The 19,991-nt window shown below is 44.8% G+C and overlaps 1 protein-coding gene across 2 annotated transcripts in view; it reads left to right on the forward strand.

The window, feature by feature from the left end:
* The window catches only part of ddr2l (discoidin domain receptor family, member 2, like), a 32,965-nt gene that overhangs the window by 5,550 nt on the left and 7,424 nt on the right, over positions 1–19,991 (forward strand). For both annotated transcript variants that reach the window (XM_056419392.1, XM_056419393.1), the window contains exons 2-7: positions 7,175–7,273; positions 7,402–7,504; positions 7,693–7,768; positions 10,336–10,488; positions 10,811–10,958; positions 11,050–11,155. In XM_056419392.1, coding sequence (XP_056275367.1) covers positions 7,213–7,273; positions 7,402–7,504; positions 7,693–7,768; positions 10,336–10,488; positions 10,811–10,958; positions 11,050–11,155 — 647 coding nt within the window. In that variant the 5' untranslated portion in view covers positions 7,175–7,212. The remainder of the gene's footprint in view (positions 1–7,174; positions 7,274–7,401; positions 7,505–7,692; positions 7,769–10,335; positions 10,489–10,810; positions 10,959–11,049; positions 11,156–19,991) is intronic.

The raw sequence follows: 19,991 nt of genomic DNA on the forward strand, positions 1-19,991 counted from the left end.
CCAACCACCCCAAACATCACACAGGCCCACACGCATACGCACACACACACACACGCATATATACACACACACACACATACACACACACGCCTACAAACACACATGGACACACAGGCCCACATACATGCACACGTATATACACACACACATACACATACACGCATACACACACACATGCACACACACGCCTACAAACACACATGGACACACAGGCCCACACACACACACGCCTACAAACACACATGCACACACACACACACACACACACACACACACACACACACACACAAACACACTCATAAACACACACAGGCACACATACAGACACAAAAAGGAGACTAGAGACCTGGTCCCTCAGAGATTAGAGGTCAGATCAAAGGTCATGAAGTTATAATCAAAATCGTATTCAAATAGGTCTTGATATGAATAAGTGATGCCTCTGTGTGTGTGTGTGTATATACATATATAATATTTTGTAATATAAGAAAAAAGGACAATATTGTAGAACATACTTAGCTAGGTTCAGGAAAAACATCGTAAAAAATGTCGTTGTTTGGGTTGAAATACAGAAGTGAGGTAACTACAGTACGTACATTACGTGACCTATTACAGTTTTTTTCATTTGCTAAACGACAGCGGGCACAACTGGAGTCACATGTGCAAAACTCTAACTACAGTCTGCACAGCAGCAGTTCATGTGGACCAAACTCTAGTTTGTTTTTCATTGCTTGAACACAGTTTTCAAAACTCTACACACTTATCCCATGACTTTAACCACAACCTGCACAACACTGAGGATGTACAGCACTTTGTTCAAATGCTAACACACTGCTGTCAAAACTGTGAACCTCACATTCAAAACGGAATAGAGTTCAGCCTGGTGCCTTTCAAACACTGCTGATTGCAATTTCAGCTGAAAGGCTAAGCAGGTGTCTTGTTTTAGACTTGTTAGTGAACACACACACACATATATATATATATATTACAGTATATATAGGTAGAGCTCAGAAAGACTCATTTTGGAAATGGAACAAGGAAGACGGGTTTGTGGAGGGAGAAGGGTGGCAGGGAGAGGGGGATGCGTGGAGGAAGACAAAGAGCTGTTATTCCAGATGAAATAAGGGCTCCACTTATAGAGCATGTCGTGAACCATGGTCTCTCATTGAGAGAGGCAGGTTGAGGGTACAACAAAAGTGTTTGGTCACCACCCACATGACCAAATGTCTCTTTTGGAAGCCATGCGTGCCGGATGTGAGGACACGAGTCAGAGGACTGCCAGGGATGGATAAGGCCCTCCAGAAGGTTCTTCCCCAGGTGGCAAGAGAGAACATGAGATGTGATGTTGATGACAACATGTGGCCTGATGCTAGAGAGAGGCAGGATTAGCCCCTCAATTATTTGTTCGAATTACAGTATGTACTTTTAGTTTCTACCTTTTTTTCTCATTACTGTAATTCCGTAAATTACTACAGACTATTGAAGCAAACTGCTATATTTAATTTACCTTAAAGAATTGTTATGTTCGAAAAAATTTCATAAATCATGTGAAAGAATGTCACTCTTTTCTTTGAAGAAAATATTACTTTGTTTGAAGTCACTGAAATTGTTCAAACTGTGAAGATGAAAAGTTCATATTTTCTGTATTGGTGTTTGATGCTCGTGTTTTTACTCTCAGTGTGTTCTGAGTGACAGTGTGTGTTACCTCAGTGTGTTCTGAGTGACAGTGTGTGTTACCTCAGTGTGCTCTGAGTGACAGTGTGTGTTACCTCAGTGTGTGTTACTCTCAGTGTGTTCTGAGTGACAGTGTGTATTACCTCAGTGTGTGTTACTCTCAGTGTGTTCTGAGTGACAGTGTGTGTTACCTCAGTGTGTGTTACCTCAGTGTGCTCTGAGTGACAGTGTGTTACCTCAGTGTGTGTTACTCTCAGTGTGTTCTGAGTGACAGTGTGTGTTACCTCAGTGTGTGTTACCTCAGTGTGTTCTGAGTGACAGTGTGTGTTACCTCAGTGTGTGTTACCTCAGTGTGCTCTGAGTGACAGTGTGCCTCAGTGTGTTACCTCAGTGTGTTCTGAGTGACAGTGTGTGTTACCTCAGTGTGTTCTGGTGACAGTGTGTGTGTCTCAGTGTGTGTTCTGGTGACAGTGTGTATTACCAGTGTGTGTTACTCTCAGTGTGTTCTGAGTGACAGTGTGTGTTACCTCAGTGTGTGTTACCTCAGTGTGTTCTGGTGACAGTGACAGTGTTACCTCAGTGTGTTCTGAGTGACAGTGTGTGTTACCTCAGTGTGTGCTCTGAGTGACAGTGTGTATTACCTCAGTGTGTGTTACTCAGTGTGTTCTGGTGACAGTGTGTGTTACCTCAGTGTGTGTTACCTCAGTGTGTTCTGAGTGACAGTGTGTGTTACCTCAGTGTGTGTTACCTCAGTGTGTTCTGAGTGACAGTGTGTGTTACCTCAGTGTGTTCTGAGTGACAGTGTGTGTTACCTCAGTGTGCTCTGAGTGACAGTGTGTGTTACCTCAGTGTGCTCTGAGTGACAGTGTGTGTTACCTCAGTGTGTGTTACTCTCAGTGTGTTCTGAGTGACAGTGTGTGTTACCTCAGTGTGTGTTACCTCAGTGAGGGTTGTGCAGAGTGTTTGGCTGCACTGAGCGTGTTTTGAATCATGTGTTAAGAGTTGTGTTGCTTGGAATGAGTTTTGCAGGTGATGTGAAGTGTTTAGCTCAGGTGACTGTTGGTAGTGAAGACTGTGGTTAGAGTTTTGCACATGTGACTCCAGTTGTGCCCGCTGTCGTTTAGCAAACGAAAAAAACTGTAATCAACATTGACTGACAAACAAAAGACACTTGTGATGATGCAGGTTGTTGTAACCTGGTCTGGACCATGAGGACTCTGAGGACCCTGAGGACTTAGTTATGATGGCCTGCATAGGTGTGTGTGTGTGTGTGTGTGTGTGTGTGTGTGTGTGTGTGTGTCAGCAGCACAATCTTCTTACTAGACATATTTAAACTCTTGAATACAGAAAAGAATGAGACAAAGTATTTATTTTCTTATGATAATAAATACACCTCTGGGAGAAAAGGTTCATGAAACACTGAATATTCAAGTTCTCCTCGACACCTGAGGGTCATGAAAAGGGGCTAAATAATCCCACATTTGGTGAGTTTGATAGCGTTCACCTTGGCTGTCGCTTCAAAGCTCTGCGTGTTAAATCAAGCGCTCTTGACATTCTTCAGATGCCAGCAGCTCGTTTTAAACCGTCTGCTGCTCTTCTCCGGTTCAGATCTCGTCACTACCACCTGCTCTCAGGTTACACCGGTCCTTTTACTGCCAGCGCTTCGGGGCTGGGCGTCCACCTGAGAGCTCCGAGGCAGGAAGCAGACCTTAGAGTGAAAACAATGATTCAACAGCTCAATGTAATAACAACCTATGGTAACAACGTAATAATAACAGCAGCGTAGCCAACAATGTAGTAATAACAAAGTAGTAATAACAGCGTGGTGTAACAAAGTAGTGTAACAACGTGGTGTAACAGCGTAATAACAACGTGGTGTAACAACGTGGTGTAACAACGTGGTGTAACAATGTAGTGTAACAACGTAATTTAACAACCATAATGTAACAACGTAAAGTAACAATGTAATGTAACAATGTAATGTAGCAATGTAAAGTAACAATGTAATGTAACAATGTAATGTAACAACATGATGTAACAACGTGGCGTAACAGCGTAACGTAACAACATAATGTAAAAGCGTAATGTAACAAAGTAAGAAATAACACTTAACAATGTAACGTAAGCAACAGTGTAACAACCTAAGAAGTAACAACACAATATCACAACATAGAGCAATAACCTAAGACGTAACAGCGTAATAAGTAACAAAGCAACAGCTAACAACATAAAGTGACAAAGAAAGATGTAACATCTAACTTAACGAAACATCATCATGTATCTAGCGTGAATAAATAATAATAAACGTTGCCATTCAACACATCCGTGGTTGCAGAAGCGTAAAATTTCTTCACGTATTCCTGGAAAATGAACTACGCATTCACCAGAAGTGTTGCATCATAGACACAGACTGGTGTAAAATATTCCCATTCCCATTGAACGCTGCTTCGATGTGCTGGTAATATTAAGATATTAATGTGCAAAGATACTCTAAATATTGCTATTTTATTTCAGTTTCAGTTTGCAATCGAGCAGGTGGCAGTCTGGCAGCCTGTGTGTGTGTGTGTGTGTGTGTGTTCGTGTGTGTGTGTGTGTGTTTTGCTGCGACTAGCAGAGTGAGAGAGAGACACAATTACCCGTCCACAGATCACTTGATCACTGACATATGTTCAAATCAAACTTTGCACAGATATGAAGGTCTGCCTTGCGTAGACTGCGTAAACATGTAAGAGCGACCGCACCGTGGGGTCACGTGAGGCCTTCAATGTCCAAATGTCTGTAGTTTGTTCACTGGCCTTCGTGACTGCAGGTGACCAGTTGACTCTGGTGATGTCATCGTTGGTTTAACATCCCATCAGACTACCGCTCTAGTTTGTAGAGGTTGTTCACCTCAAGCTGCACACGGTGTGAACGTCCCTGTCTTCAGCCCTCCGCTAATGCTAACTAGCACATGTGAACAGTGTGAAGCCTCAGCTAATGCTAGCTAGCACACGTGAACCGATGTGAGGATGCAGCTAATGCTAGCTGGTTGATTGTGCATTACAAGGGTTTTTCTTTTAGTCTCTGATGGTTCAGCCGTGTCGTAGTTTACTTTATGATCCAGAAGGATATTTCAATTCTATTGTGACTCCTGTCTCATTCACCCTCAGAGAGAGAGAGAAAGAGAGACATGTGGATTCCTGTGTGTGTTTGAGAGAGAGAGAGACATGTGGATTCCTGTGTGTGAGAGAGAGAGAGAGAGAGAGAGAGAGAGAGAGAGAGAGAGAGCTTGGTTGCGTTGAATGTTAGGAATGTTGAGGCTTTTGGCTCCAGATTGTTCTGACGGAGGGAGGAGGAGGAGGAGATGGAGGAGGGACAGAGCGACAGGGAAAGGAGAATAGAGGGAGGATATAAGGAAGGAGGAAGGGAGGCAGAGATAAAGAAGGAGAAGACAAAGGAATCCAGGAGAAAGTACAATATGTTGGAGTGTTGTTGTGACCGGACGATCTTGTCACAGCAACATGTGTCTGAGGCCTTAGCGTGTGCAGCTCACTGCTTAGCGTGACATATATATTTATATATATATATATTCACACACATATCCTCCCATGAGCCTCTTGTGGTGGAGTCTGATCAAATGGTGGAAAAGGAACCGTCTTTACGAAAGCAGGAGACCTTTTGATCGATGAAGCCCTGATTTAAAGGGACAGTGCACCTTTTAGTGCAGGTCCGTTCTGCTTCAATTGGATCTGACCAGATGTTCATGAATCTTCTGAATGAATAATTAGGTTCTGGACCGTGAGAACAAGTTGTATTAATGTGCATCAGGACACATTTCATAAAGACATTGGATTCCTTTAAGTTGGTGTCGATCTTCTGAAGAAAAGCATTTTCCTTTGTCTTCCTCCTGATAACTTCTCTCTCTCTCTCTCTCTCTCTCGTCATGTGATCTCAGCTGAAGAGATGAGCAACAGTGCAGGAATCTGAACCGGTGACTACACAGTCAGTGCGTTTACATGATGGTATAATTCGAATCTTGCTTTAGTCGGACTATGCTATCTTTTGGGGGATCATCTGTTATCCCAATATACATGGCAGTGAGTAATTCGAATCATTGGCCGAAAGCATGTCATATCCGATACGATAGGCGGCGCTGTTTTCATTACAACTCGTGGTGACACAGCCATTTCCGCTTGACCTCTTCACCACTACCAACAACAACATTTCGAGAAAGATGGCGAACAGAGAGCAAGGCGAAGCTACATCCCTCTGCTATTCTTCCATGGTGTTAATAGGAGTACAGCGAATGCAAATGGCGCTATTGGCTGAGTTGATAACGGAGAGAAGACGCCGTCGCCGAAGGTACACGGAGAATTTAATTTATCGTCTCTTTCGACTTCCGGGTCACGACATGGGAGGGAGGGAGGAGGGCGGCGGGATCTCGAGCATGCGCAAAGACGCAAAGTCCAGTTCCGAATCGAATTCAGAGCTACATGCCGCGAGAGTCGAATTATCAACTGGATCGGACCGAGCTATCCAGGGGTGTTAATCGGACCGAAGTCGGACCGCACATAGTCCGACTAAGGTGTTTACATGAAACGGATAATTCGATTTCAGTCCGACTAAGCCAATAATTCGATTGCATGTAACCGCACTGATTGATTCAAAGTGAATATAGTTTAGTAAAGATGATGAAATACTAAGTTATGTTTCAACGTGCTGGCCCTTTAAAGTAAAGTCTATTTCCAGGTTCAGCTCTGAGGTTCAGTTCCTCTCATAGTTCTGTACGTCTCTCTGCTTTCTCCTTCCGTCCATTGTACTTTTCTCCTCCTCTTCCTGCTGCCTCCACTTTATTTCCCTCCTCCTCCTCTCTTTGTGTTTCCTCTCCTCAGCCTAACCCAGCTATGTGTCTCTTCCAGTTGTTTATCCAGTGACTCGAGGTTCGTGTATACATGTGTGTGTGTGTGTGTGTGTGTGTGTGTGTCCAGTATTGAGCCTCTCTGCTCCATTATTGTGTAATCTCTGGATCTGATCCTGGTTCAGCACAAACATGTTGAAATCAGGATGTTTCAGTTTGTTGTCTTCACAGAGAGGAGGAGAACAATGAGGAGAACGATGAGGAGAACAATGAGGAGAACAGATCACATTCAGGGAGGAGAACGATGAGGAGAACGATGAGGAGAACAATAAGTAGAACAATGAGGGGAACAGATAACACTCAGAGAGGAGGAGAACGATGAGGAGAAGAATGAGGATAAAAATGAGGAGAACATTGAGGAGAACAATGAGGAGAACAGATGTGACATGAACAATGGAATGATTGTGTTCTTGTCTCTCATTGGATGACCTCTGTGCTGCACTGTGAACGTTACATGATGATGGTGGAGATGCTTGAATCTAATTGGCTGACGAGCATCTGTAAAAACATTGTTTCACCACATAATGAATAATAATAAATATGTTGTGAAATGTCCTCATGATTGAATATTGTGTTTGCATAACTTTGGTGTTGTTTACTCATCAGAGATGTAGCATGTGTGTTGGTGTGACCGGCGGACCATCATGCACCTCTTCCTGCTCCTGATCCTCCAAGCCACAGCAGCCTTCGGACAGATAGATCCAGGTACACACACACACACACGCACACACACACACACACGCACACACACACACCCACACATATACTGTAGGTACACACACACTCACAGATACACACACACACACACCCTCACAATGCCGTCCTGTGCTCAGCCCACTGCCGCTATGCCTTGGGTATGGAGGATGGACGGATTAAAGACGATGACATCACAGCCTCCAGCCAATGGTACGAGACCACGGGACCCAAGTTCGCCAGGTCAGTGCTGTGATTGGTTGAAGGAGCGACCACCTGTGGAATTGTATCATTAACTGTATTAACAATATCACTAATTATTTAGTAAACTGTATTGATGACTCATTTAATTATTAACTAAATATTTAACTGCGCTTTTAACCATGAGTGTGTGTGTGTGCGTGCGTGCGTGTGTGTGTGTGTGTCTGCAGGTTGAACAGGGAGGAGGGGGACGGCGCCTGGTGTCCTGAGGGTCAGCTGGAGCCTTCAGACAGTCAGTACCTTCAGGTCGGTGTCAAAAAGTTTTATTATTATTATTAATGAAATAAATTATGTCTGAGAGAATGTTCATGTCAGTGTACCTGAGTACCTCTATCGGTTAGTGTGTGTTGGTTAGTGTGTGTTTACAGTTTTTCTCGATTGATTACACACAAAAACTGGAACTTATAACACAATGACCACAACCTGTAACTCATGTGCCAACTCCCTAAACCAATTCTGCTAAACTATAAGCACAAGTATCTGCTTTAGACACAGATTTCAATTGTTAGCCACACTTTCTTCAAAACACAAAACACCATCCTCTCTACTTTGCACATTTCATCAATGCCACACCTCCTCGTGTTTAGACAGAACACACTGCTGTTCAATTGGCAAAACTTCCATTTCCATGGCTGTTGTGCAATTTGGAATCAAGGCTTTAGCAATATAAGGGCCACAGGTGACCTCCTGATTTGAAGAAGAATGGATGAAAACATGGAAGGTAGAGGAGACTAGAGAGGCAGAGGAGTAAGGGTAAGAGGACGAGGATGAGGATGAGGAGGAGGAAGAGGAGGAAGAGGTGGAATAGGAGGAGGATGTTGATGAGGTCCTGTGGCCAGACAGGAACCAACGACAGGACGAAGACACATTTTTTTCGTCCTTTTTTATTTACACTTTTCTTTCTTTTTTTGTTGACTGTTGTGGTCTATTTTCTATTGTTTATTCTGTGAAACAATTATAAAAAAGAAAGAAATATTTTTGTTGTATATTTGTGTGTTGATTTATATTTTGAGTTAAAACATTATACATTTACAATATTTTACAACAGGAGAAAGCGTACAGTACCACTGGACATGAAAAGGCATAATGCTCCTGATGAGGCCTTCATACTGGTGTTTTCCCATTTCATCGTCGTGTTTTCCATTGAGCTCAGAATGTCGACTCATATGTAGGGATGGGTATCGTTTGGGTTTTTTCCGATACCGGTGCTAAACTGGTACTTTTAAAACGATACCGGTGCCTAAACGGTGCCTGAACCGATACTTTAAAAAAAAAAAAGCACAATGAGGACATTAAAAAGCTCTTTGGCCATATTCCCTGTAGAAGCCGTTATCATGGAGCACTGACAAACAACGGATATCATGTTAACATACACTTCTTTTTCTTTTTTTTAATAACGGCGGTTGGCATCCATATAATTGGTGCATTACCGCCACCCTCTGGAGTACTATTCCGTCAGTTGACGCCTTACCCCCAAAACCAACAACCCCCCCCCCCCCAAAAAATAAATAAAATGATTTATATATATATATATATAAAGATTAAAAAAAAATTATATATATATAACAAACCAAAATGTAACCCTCATCCCTATATTTCAATTATACCCTATAATAAACCCCTGTGTCCTTTAAGAACGTGAACAGTACTCTAATCTGTGCTCTCCCCCCATGCTCCCTTCAGTGTACACTCACGCACCCCTAATTCCCCCAGTTTTGTTAACATACACAATATATGTTCTCCATTTTATGATGTGATATGTATCGTCATGTGCAGACCTTATAGGGTTAAACCTGTCACTGTTTTGATGAGCAAAGAGAACAACCAATCAGAGGTACTGAAGATGACACGTGACAAATAAAGTGTTGCTTCTGACAGCGAGAGTTCCACTGAAACAAAGTGACGCCCCACGGTCTTTATTCCTCCGTCATTATATTCCCGGTAACACCGGGTATACAGCCGGGACCGCTGGACATCAACACATCTGCTAGCAGACTGTCACGCTCGTAGCTAGCGCTAGCTACGAGCTAGCTTAAACATGGTTATAATGGCTAATTTATTATTTCTTGGGCTACTTTTATGAATGAAAGACTTGCAATCAACGATACGGTACTAATCTGAGTTCCAGCTGCTCGTCATCATCGGTCTCCACGTGTTCAGGGGGACCGGTGACGGTCTCCACGTGTTCAGGGGGACCGGTGACGGTCTCCACGTGTTCAGGGGGACCGGTGACGGTCTCCACGTGTTCAGGGGGACCGGTGACGGTCTCCCCGTCGCGCCCAGCCTGACGCTGGTTCACGTAGTCACACACGGCCACGCCTCCGCTGTCAGAGTTAAATATGAGAGGCTCGTAACCTGCTGACAGGGCGGAGTCACCTGAGAAGTTCACAACAATAGTGTTTTTCAATTTCAATCGGCTCAGGCACCGGAAAGAAGCACCGAAATGTGCGTTGCGTTTCGGTCCGGGTAATACCGGTTGTATTGGAACCGGTACCACATTGGCACCGGTTTCCGGTACCCAACCCTACTCATATGATGGGCTGTGTTTGTCATTTGAAAACAAAATAAGCTTCTGAGGTGACATAACACTGTTTTGAAAGCAAAGTTGCATTTTGCAGGAGATATAAAGGGTTTTGCATTTTGTGTGAGTGGTTTTGGGATTTGCGTTTAGAGTTTTGAGAAAACGAGGCATGCTTTCAAAAAATGTGTTTAAGCAATCGAGAAAAACTGTATTAGTGTGTGTTGGTTAGTGTGTAGTCTTGTTAGTATCCTTCGGCGCTGTGAGCCTTCTTATTGGCCGCTGTGTCCTCCAGGTGGATCTGGGCCGACTCACCTTCCTGACCGTGGTGGGGACTCAGGGTCGGTACGCCCGGTACTCCGGGAACGAGTTCTCCAGAGCGTACCGGCTCAACTACAGCCGGGACGGCCTGCTGTGGAGGTCCTGGAGGAACCGGCTGGGCAACACGGTGAGGGGGGGGCAATGGAATATATGATGGTGTCATCAGAATACTGACGTATATGTGATGGTGTCATCAGCATACTTACGAATCCTTTGGCTACATCGTTAATGTAAATGGAGAACAACATAGGGCCTAAGATGGAACCTTGAGGCACACCTTTAGAGATGGTAAGGGGTTCAGACAATCACAGGAAGTGACATCACCGTCACACTGGATTACAGGAAATGACATCACCGCTGAAGAGGCTACTTGACACTTCCCTCCCTCACATTCGAATTGGGAATCCACCAGAACCAGAACCCGATGTGAACTCCCCTTTTGTCTCCAGGTGATGGAGGGCAACAAGAACGCCTACACCTCCGTCATCAACGACCTGCACCCGCCCGCCGTGACCCGCTACGTCCGTCTGATCCCCGTCACCAGACTGTCCACCACCGTGTGCATGAGGGCAGAGCTCTACGGCTGTCAGTGGGACGGTAGGCCACACCCACTCGGACACGCACAGACAGGAGAACTGTAGAACATTAGAAACGTAGAACCTTGTTTCATGATGTTCTCCACCTGCAGACGGCCTCATCTCCTACGGAGGACCGGAGGGTCAACTCATGATGCCGCCCGGCTACCCAATAGCAAGCCTGAACGACTCCACATATGACGGGGAGCACGAGAGGAGGCGAGTCACACACACACACAAACACATACGCATACACAAACAGATACAAATACACAAACACACACACAAACACATACGCATACACATACATGTAGCAGGCCTGCTCCCGCTACCCGTGGGTTTCCCCCACCAGCACCAAGGATCCGCCAGGCACCAAGAGGTTCGGTTGAAAGACATGCTTTTATTTCACAAAACACGACACCGAGCAGACCGCAAATCACGCGCCTCTGCTCACCTCTCCCTCTCCACTCTCGAGTGGGAGCTTTTATAAGGGTGGCCTCGGCTGCTGAGTGATTGCCAACCACCAGCAGCCGAGGCCAAATCAGACACAGCTGCCACACTCCCCACCACTCGATTTAGGCCGGGGCTCCTCCGGCTAACCTCCCTCCCCATGAGAGCTTGGGCGGAGGAGGGGCCCTGAGACCGGGACCGGGCTCGGCAGGAGGGCTCGGGTCGACTGTTTAGGATGTGGGGGCTCTGGGGTTCGGGACGGAGCTGGCGCCCGCCAGGCCGGGCAGGGGCAGGACCGGCGGGATGGGCGAACAGCGGTAGCTGGTACCTCCGACGGGTCGGCTCGGGGGTCGGCAGGTCCGACGGATCCTGGACCTCGGGGTTCGACGGCAGCTCCGACGGGTCCTGGACCTCAGCGGTCGGCAGCTCCGACGGGTCCTGGACCTCAGCGGTCGGCAGCTCCGACGAGTTCTGGACCTCGGGGTTCGGCAGCTCCGACGAGTCCTGGGGCTCGGAGGTCGGCAGCTCCGACGGGTCCTGGACCTCGGGGGTCGGCAGCTCCGACGGGTCCTGGGGCTCTGGGGTCGGCAGCTCCGACGGGTCCTGGGGCTCTGGGGTCGGCAGCTCCGACGGCTCCCGGGGCGGCTGCGGAGTCTGCCACAGCGCCGGCGGGTTTCGGAGGGTTCCGAGGAACAGGCGGCTCTCCTCCGCCTGTGCCCGCCCCATCTCCTCTATCCGGGCCAGTATCTGGCCCAAGCTGCTCATCAGCTCTTCCTCCTGGTCTGGCTCCATCCCTTTCAGGCACTGGGTCCTCAGGGGCCCCACGTTGGGCTCCAATGTAGCAGGCCTGCTGCCGCTACCCGTGGGTTTCCCCCACCAGCACCAAGAGGTTCGGTTGAAAGACATGCTTTTATTTCACAAAACACGACACCGCGCAGATCGCAAATCACGCGCCTCTGCTCAGCTCTCCCTCTCCACTCGCGAGTGGGAGCTTTTATAAGGGTGGCCTCGGCTGCTGAGTGATTGCCAATCCGAAGATGGCGCGGCTGTGTCCAGACGCCGTCGAGGTAGCTCCGCGGAGATTGTGCGCTCTTTTAGTTTTTGTGTTTATTTTTAATTCTTTGCCACAAACACATCGGCACTAACAGCATACGACCGCACACTTTTGGACATAAACTTTTTGCGCCAAAACAAGGTTTTGTCCACTTTTCCATCGATCAGCGTGGCGGCCGAGATCGTGCGGCGAACCACAACAACAACAGTGGAGCCGCTACTACGGGGGCAGCGAAAACATCGAGAAGCGGGCGGGTCGGAACAGACTGAGAGTTCAAGCCACCGTCCACCTCTGCCCAGCATCCTTCTTGCTAACGTCCAGTCTCTGGAAAATAAGATGGATGATGTTGGGCAGGGCGAGATCAGATTCAACGGGACATGAGAGACTGTAACATCTTTTGTCTGGCGGAAACATGGCTGACCCGCTGGTGCGGATCGAGTCATATGCCAACGAGTCCTTCTCTGTTTTCCGTGCAGACAGAGCGGAAGAGTCTGGTAAATCTAAGGGTGGAGGTTTGCTTCATGACTAACAACAAATGGTGCGACCCCAAGAACATTAAGACTCTTTCTCGTTCCTGCTCGCGAACCTGGAACATCTGGCGATCTCATGCCGTCCATTCTACCTTCCCGGGAGTTCAGCTCGGTCATCACCACAGCCGTCTACATTCCACCACAAGCGGACACCGACGTAGCACTATCGGACCTACATGATGTGTTATGTCGGCATCAGAATAAGTATCGGCGGCTGTGGTGGTGGCTGGGGACTTTAATAGGGCAAACCTAAAAAGTCATGCGAACTTTCACCAGCACATTATGTGTGCTACCAGAGGAAAAACGTTGGACCACTGCTATCGCCATTCAAGAGAGGCTACAAGGCTGTCACTCTCCATGCGTTCGGCAAAACAGACCATGCCGCCAGTTTTCTGCTTCCGGAGTACCGGAAAAAGATCGCGGGAAGCGGTAGTGGCGAGGCGTGAGCGGTGGTCTGACCAATCAGAGGCTGAGCTACAGGGCGCTCTGCGTGTCGTCGACTGGGACATGATCCAATCCAGTTCCAGTGGCGTCAGCGGTTCTGAAGTAGCAATGAGCCTCATAGCAACGCGGACACCATCGTCCCCACGGTAAAGTTAGGGTCTTTCCTAACCAAAAGCCGTGGGTTGATAGATCCATCCGTGAAGCTGTGAACGCCCGTGCTGCTGCCTATAACTCCGGTCTTGTATCCGGCAACATGGGCGAGTACAAGGCAGCGGTCTATGGACTGAGGAGGCGGTGAAGGAAGCCAAGAGGAGGTACCGAGACAGAGTGGAATCACAGATGGAGCAGCGCGACACCAGGCGCCTATGGCAGGGGCTACGGACTATCACAGACTACCAGAGCAGACCCGGCGCTATGGTGAGTGCCGGCGCATCCCTAGCGGACGACCTGAAGTCAATTTATACACGGTTTGAGGGTAGCAACAACAGGGGTAGCTCGCAGGCTAAGAACAAGACCGTTAAGCGTGGCGGTGAGTTCTACCGCTGGGGATGAACACACACTCTCTGTGACCGAGCACAGTGTGAGGAGGGCTCTGTTGAGGGTGAACACCAGGAAAGCTGCAGGTCCAGATGGCATATCTGGGCGAGTACTGAACCTGTGCTAACCAGCTAGCTCCAGTGTTCACCACAATATTCAACCTCTCCTGGCTGAGTCCGTGGTCCAGCCTGCTTCAAGAGATCCACTATTGTCCCTGTGCCCAAGAATGCTTCTCCAGCATGTATGAATGACTACCGACCGGTGGCCCTCACCTCGGTGGTCATGAAATGCTGAGAGGCTGATAAAGGACTACATCTGCCTTCCTCCCTTCCTCCATGGACCCGCTGCAGTTTGCTTATCGCCCAAACAGATCCACGGATGATGCTGTCTCCCAGGTACTGCACACCACACTCTCTCATCTGGACAGCCAGAGGGGGCTATGTGAGACTGCTGTTCATTGATTATAGTTCAGCTTTCAACACCATAGTCCCTCAGACTGGCGGCAAGCTGATTGAGCTGGGACTGAACACCCCCTGTGTGCTTGGATCCTGGACTTCCTGACCGCCAGGCCACAGGTGGTCAGGGTGGGCAGACACACCTCAAATCCCTCACCCTGAACACAGGATCCCCCAGGGTTCGTCCTCAGCCCCTACTGTACTCCCTGTACACACATGACTGTGTGGCCAGGTTCAGCTCAACACCATCATCAAGTTTGCGGATGACACAGTGGTGGTGGGCCTGATCTCCGACAACGCGAGAAGGCCTACCTGGAGGAAGTTGCTGATCTGACACTCTGGTGCCAGGACAACAGCCTCATCATGAATGTCACCAAAACTAAGGAGCTGATTGTGGACTTTAGGAGGTACAACAACAGAGGACGTACTCACCACTGGGATTAACGGGACTACTGTGGAGGGTGAGCGGTATAAATACCTGGGAGTCCACATCACCGAGGATCTGACATGGTCAGCAAACACAGACACTCTGGTGAGAAAGGCAAGGCAGCGCCTCTACCACCTCAGGCAGCTGAGGAAATTTAAAGTTTCCCAGAGGATCCTTCAGTCCTTCTACTCTGGAGCTGTAGAGAGCGTCCTGTCAGGAAGCATCACAGCCTGGTTTGGCAACTGCTCCGCTCAGGACAGGAAGGCTCTGCAGAGAGTAGTGCGTTCGGCTGGCGCACTATTGGAACTACACTCCCCACCCTGCAGGACTTGTACACCAGGAGATGCAGAACCAGAGCCGGCAGGATCATGAAGGATCCTCACCACCCCAACAACAGACTGTTTCAGCTGCTGCGGTCAGGCAGGCGCCTCCGTGATCACGCTGCAGGAACAGAGAGACTCAGACGGAGTTACTTTCCTCAGGCCAACAGGACTGTGAACTCCGGCCTCACCAGGACCCCACATAGACCCACACAACTGCCCCTCTTAGGCACACACACACACACACACACACACTTACTGTAAATATTGTGTTGTTTTTTATTGTAAATAGTGTGTACTTGTTGCCCTTGCACATTCCTGCTGAGCATTGCCACTTTCATTTCACTGCACACCCTGTGTGTGTATGTGACAAATAAAATCATCTTGAATCTTGAAACATACACATACACAAACACACATACAAATACACATACACATACACAAACACACATACACATACACATGCGCATACGCATACACGTACACGTACACGTACACGTACACATACACATACACATACACAAACACATACACATACACAAACACATACACAAACACATACACATACGCATACACAAACAGATACACATACACATACACATACACAAACACATACACAAACACATACACATACACATACACATACACAAACAGATACACATACACAAACACATACACAAACACATACGCATACACAAACAGATACACATACACATACACAAACACATACACAAACACAAACACATACACAAACACATACGCATACACAAACACATACACAAACACATACACATACACAAACAGATACAAATACACAAACACACACACATACACAAACACATACACATACGCATACACAAACACATACACAAACACAAACACATACACAAACAGATACACAAACACATACACAAACACATACACATACACATACACAGACACATACACAAACACAAACACATACACAAACACATACACGTACACATACACATACGCATACACAAACAGATACACATACACATACACAAACACAAACACAAACACATACACAAACACATACACATACGCATACACAAACACATACGCATACACAAACACATACACATACACAAACACATACACATACACAAACAGATACACATACACAAACACATACACAAACAGATACACATACACATACACAAACACATACACAAACACAAACACATACACAAACACATACACAAACACATACACATACGCATACACAAACACATACGCATACACAAACACATACGCATACACAAACACATACACATACACAAACACATACACAAACACATACACAAACACAAACACATACACAAACACATACACAAACACATACACAAACACATACACATACACAAACACATACACATACACAAACACACATACACACATACACATACACATACACAAACACATACACAAACACACATACAAATACACATACACATACACATACACAAACACACATACACATACACATGCGCATACACATACACGTACACGTACACGTACACATACACATACACATACACAAACACATACACATACACAAACACATACACATACACAAACACATACACAAACACATACACATACACAAACAGATACACATACACATACACATACACAAACACATACACAAACACATACACATACACATACACAAACAGATACACATACACAAACACATACACAAACACATACACATACACATACGCATACACAAACAGATACACATACACATACACAAACACATACACAAACACAAACACATACACAAACACATACACATACGCATACACAAACACATACGCATACACAAACACATACACAAACACATACACATACATACACAAACACATACACATACACATACACAAACACATACGCATACACAAACACATACACATACACAAACACATACACATACACAAACACATACACAAACACATACACAAACACATACACATACGCATACACAAACAGATACACATACACATTCGCAAACACATACACATACACAAACACATACACATACACATACACAAACACATACACAAACACATACACATACACATACGCATACACAAACAGATACACATACACAAACACATACACAAACACATACACAAACACAAACACATACACATACACAAACAGATACACATACACAAACACATACACAAACACATACACATACACATACGCATACACAAACAGATACACATACACATACACATACACAAACACAAACACATACACAAACACATACACAAACACATACACATACGCATACACAAACACATACGCATACACAAACACATACGCATACACAAACACATACACAAACACATACACAAACACATACACAAACACAAACACATACACATACACAAACACATACACATACACAAACACACATACACATACACATACACAAACACACATACACATACACATACACAAACACACATACACATACACATACACATACACATACATACACATACACATACACACACCTACACATACACATACACATACACAAACACATACACATACACAAACACATACACATACACAAACACATACACAAACACATACACATACGCATACACAAACAGATACACATACACATACACATACACAAACACATACACATACACATACACATACACAAACAGATACACATACACAAACACATACACAAACACATACACATACACATACGCATACACAAACAGATACACATACACATACACAAACACATACACAAACACAAACACATACACAAACACATACACAAACACATACACATACGCATACACAAACACATACGCATACACAAACACATACACAAACACATACACATACACATACACAAACAGATACAAATACACAAACACACACACATACACAAACACATACACATACGCATACACAAACACATACACAAACACAAACACATACACAAACAGATACACAAACACATACACAAACACATACACATACACAAACACATACACAAACACAAACACATACACAAACACATACACAAACACATACACATACACAAACACATACACATACACATACGCATACACAAACAGATACACATACACATACACAAACACATACACAAACACAAACACATACACAAACACATACACAAACACATACACATACACATACGCATACACAAACAGATACATACACATACACATACACATACACAAACACATACACAAACACATACACATACACAAACACATACACATACACATACACAAACACATACACAAACACACATACAAATACACATACACATACACATACACAAACACATACACAAACACATACACATACACATACACATACACAAACACATACACATACACAAACACACATACACATACACAAACACATACACATACACATACACAAACACATACACATACGCATACACAAACACATACACATACACAAACACATACACAAACACATACACATACACATACACACATACAAATACACATACACATACAGACACACACACACACACAAACACATACACATACACATACGCATACACAAACACATACACATACACATACACAAACACGTACACAAACACATACACATACACATACACAAACACACATACACAAACACATACACATACGCATACACAAACACATACACATACACATACACATACACAAACACATACACATACGCATACACAAACAGATACACATACACATACGCAAACACATACACAAACACATACACATACACATACACATACACACAAACACAAACACATACACATACACATACACAAACACATACATACACACACATACACACATACACACACATACACAAACACACATACACAAACACATACACATACGCATACACAAACACATACACATACACAAACACATACACAAACACATACACATACACAAACACATACACATACACATACACAAACACATACACATACACATACACATACACAAACACATACACAAACACATACGCATACACATACACATACAATACGCATACACATACACATACACAAACACATACACATACACAAACACATACACAAACACATACACATACACATACACAAACACATACACAAACACAAACACATACACAAACACATACGCATACATACACAAACACATAAAAACACAAACACATACACATACACAAACACATACACATACACAAACACACATACACATACACAAACACATACACATACACATACACAAACACATACACAAACACATACACATACACATACACAAACACACATACACACACATACAAACACATACATACACAAACACATACACATACACATACATACATACACAAACACATACACAAACACATACACATACAAACACATACACATACACATACACACATACACATACACATACACAAACACATACACATACACATACACATAAACACATACACATACACAAACACATACACATACACATACACAAACACATACACATACACAAACACATACACATACACAAACACATACACATACACAAACACATACACATACACAAACACATACACAAACACATACACATACGCATACACAAACAGATACACATACACATACACAAACACATACACAAACACATACACAAACACATACACATACACATACACATACACATACACAAACACATACACATACACATACACATACACAAACACATACACAAACACATACACATACACAAACACATACACATAAA

This window comes from Pseudoliparis swirei, chromosome 7 (genome assembly GCF_029220125.1).
Source record: "Pseudoliparis swirei isolate HS2019 ecotype Mariana Trench chromosome 7, NWPU_hadal_v1, whole genome shotgun sequence".
Classification (NCBI taxonomy): Eukaryota; Metazoa; Chordata; class Actinopteri; order Perciformes; family Liparidae; genus Pseudoliparis; species Pseudoliparis swirei.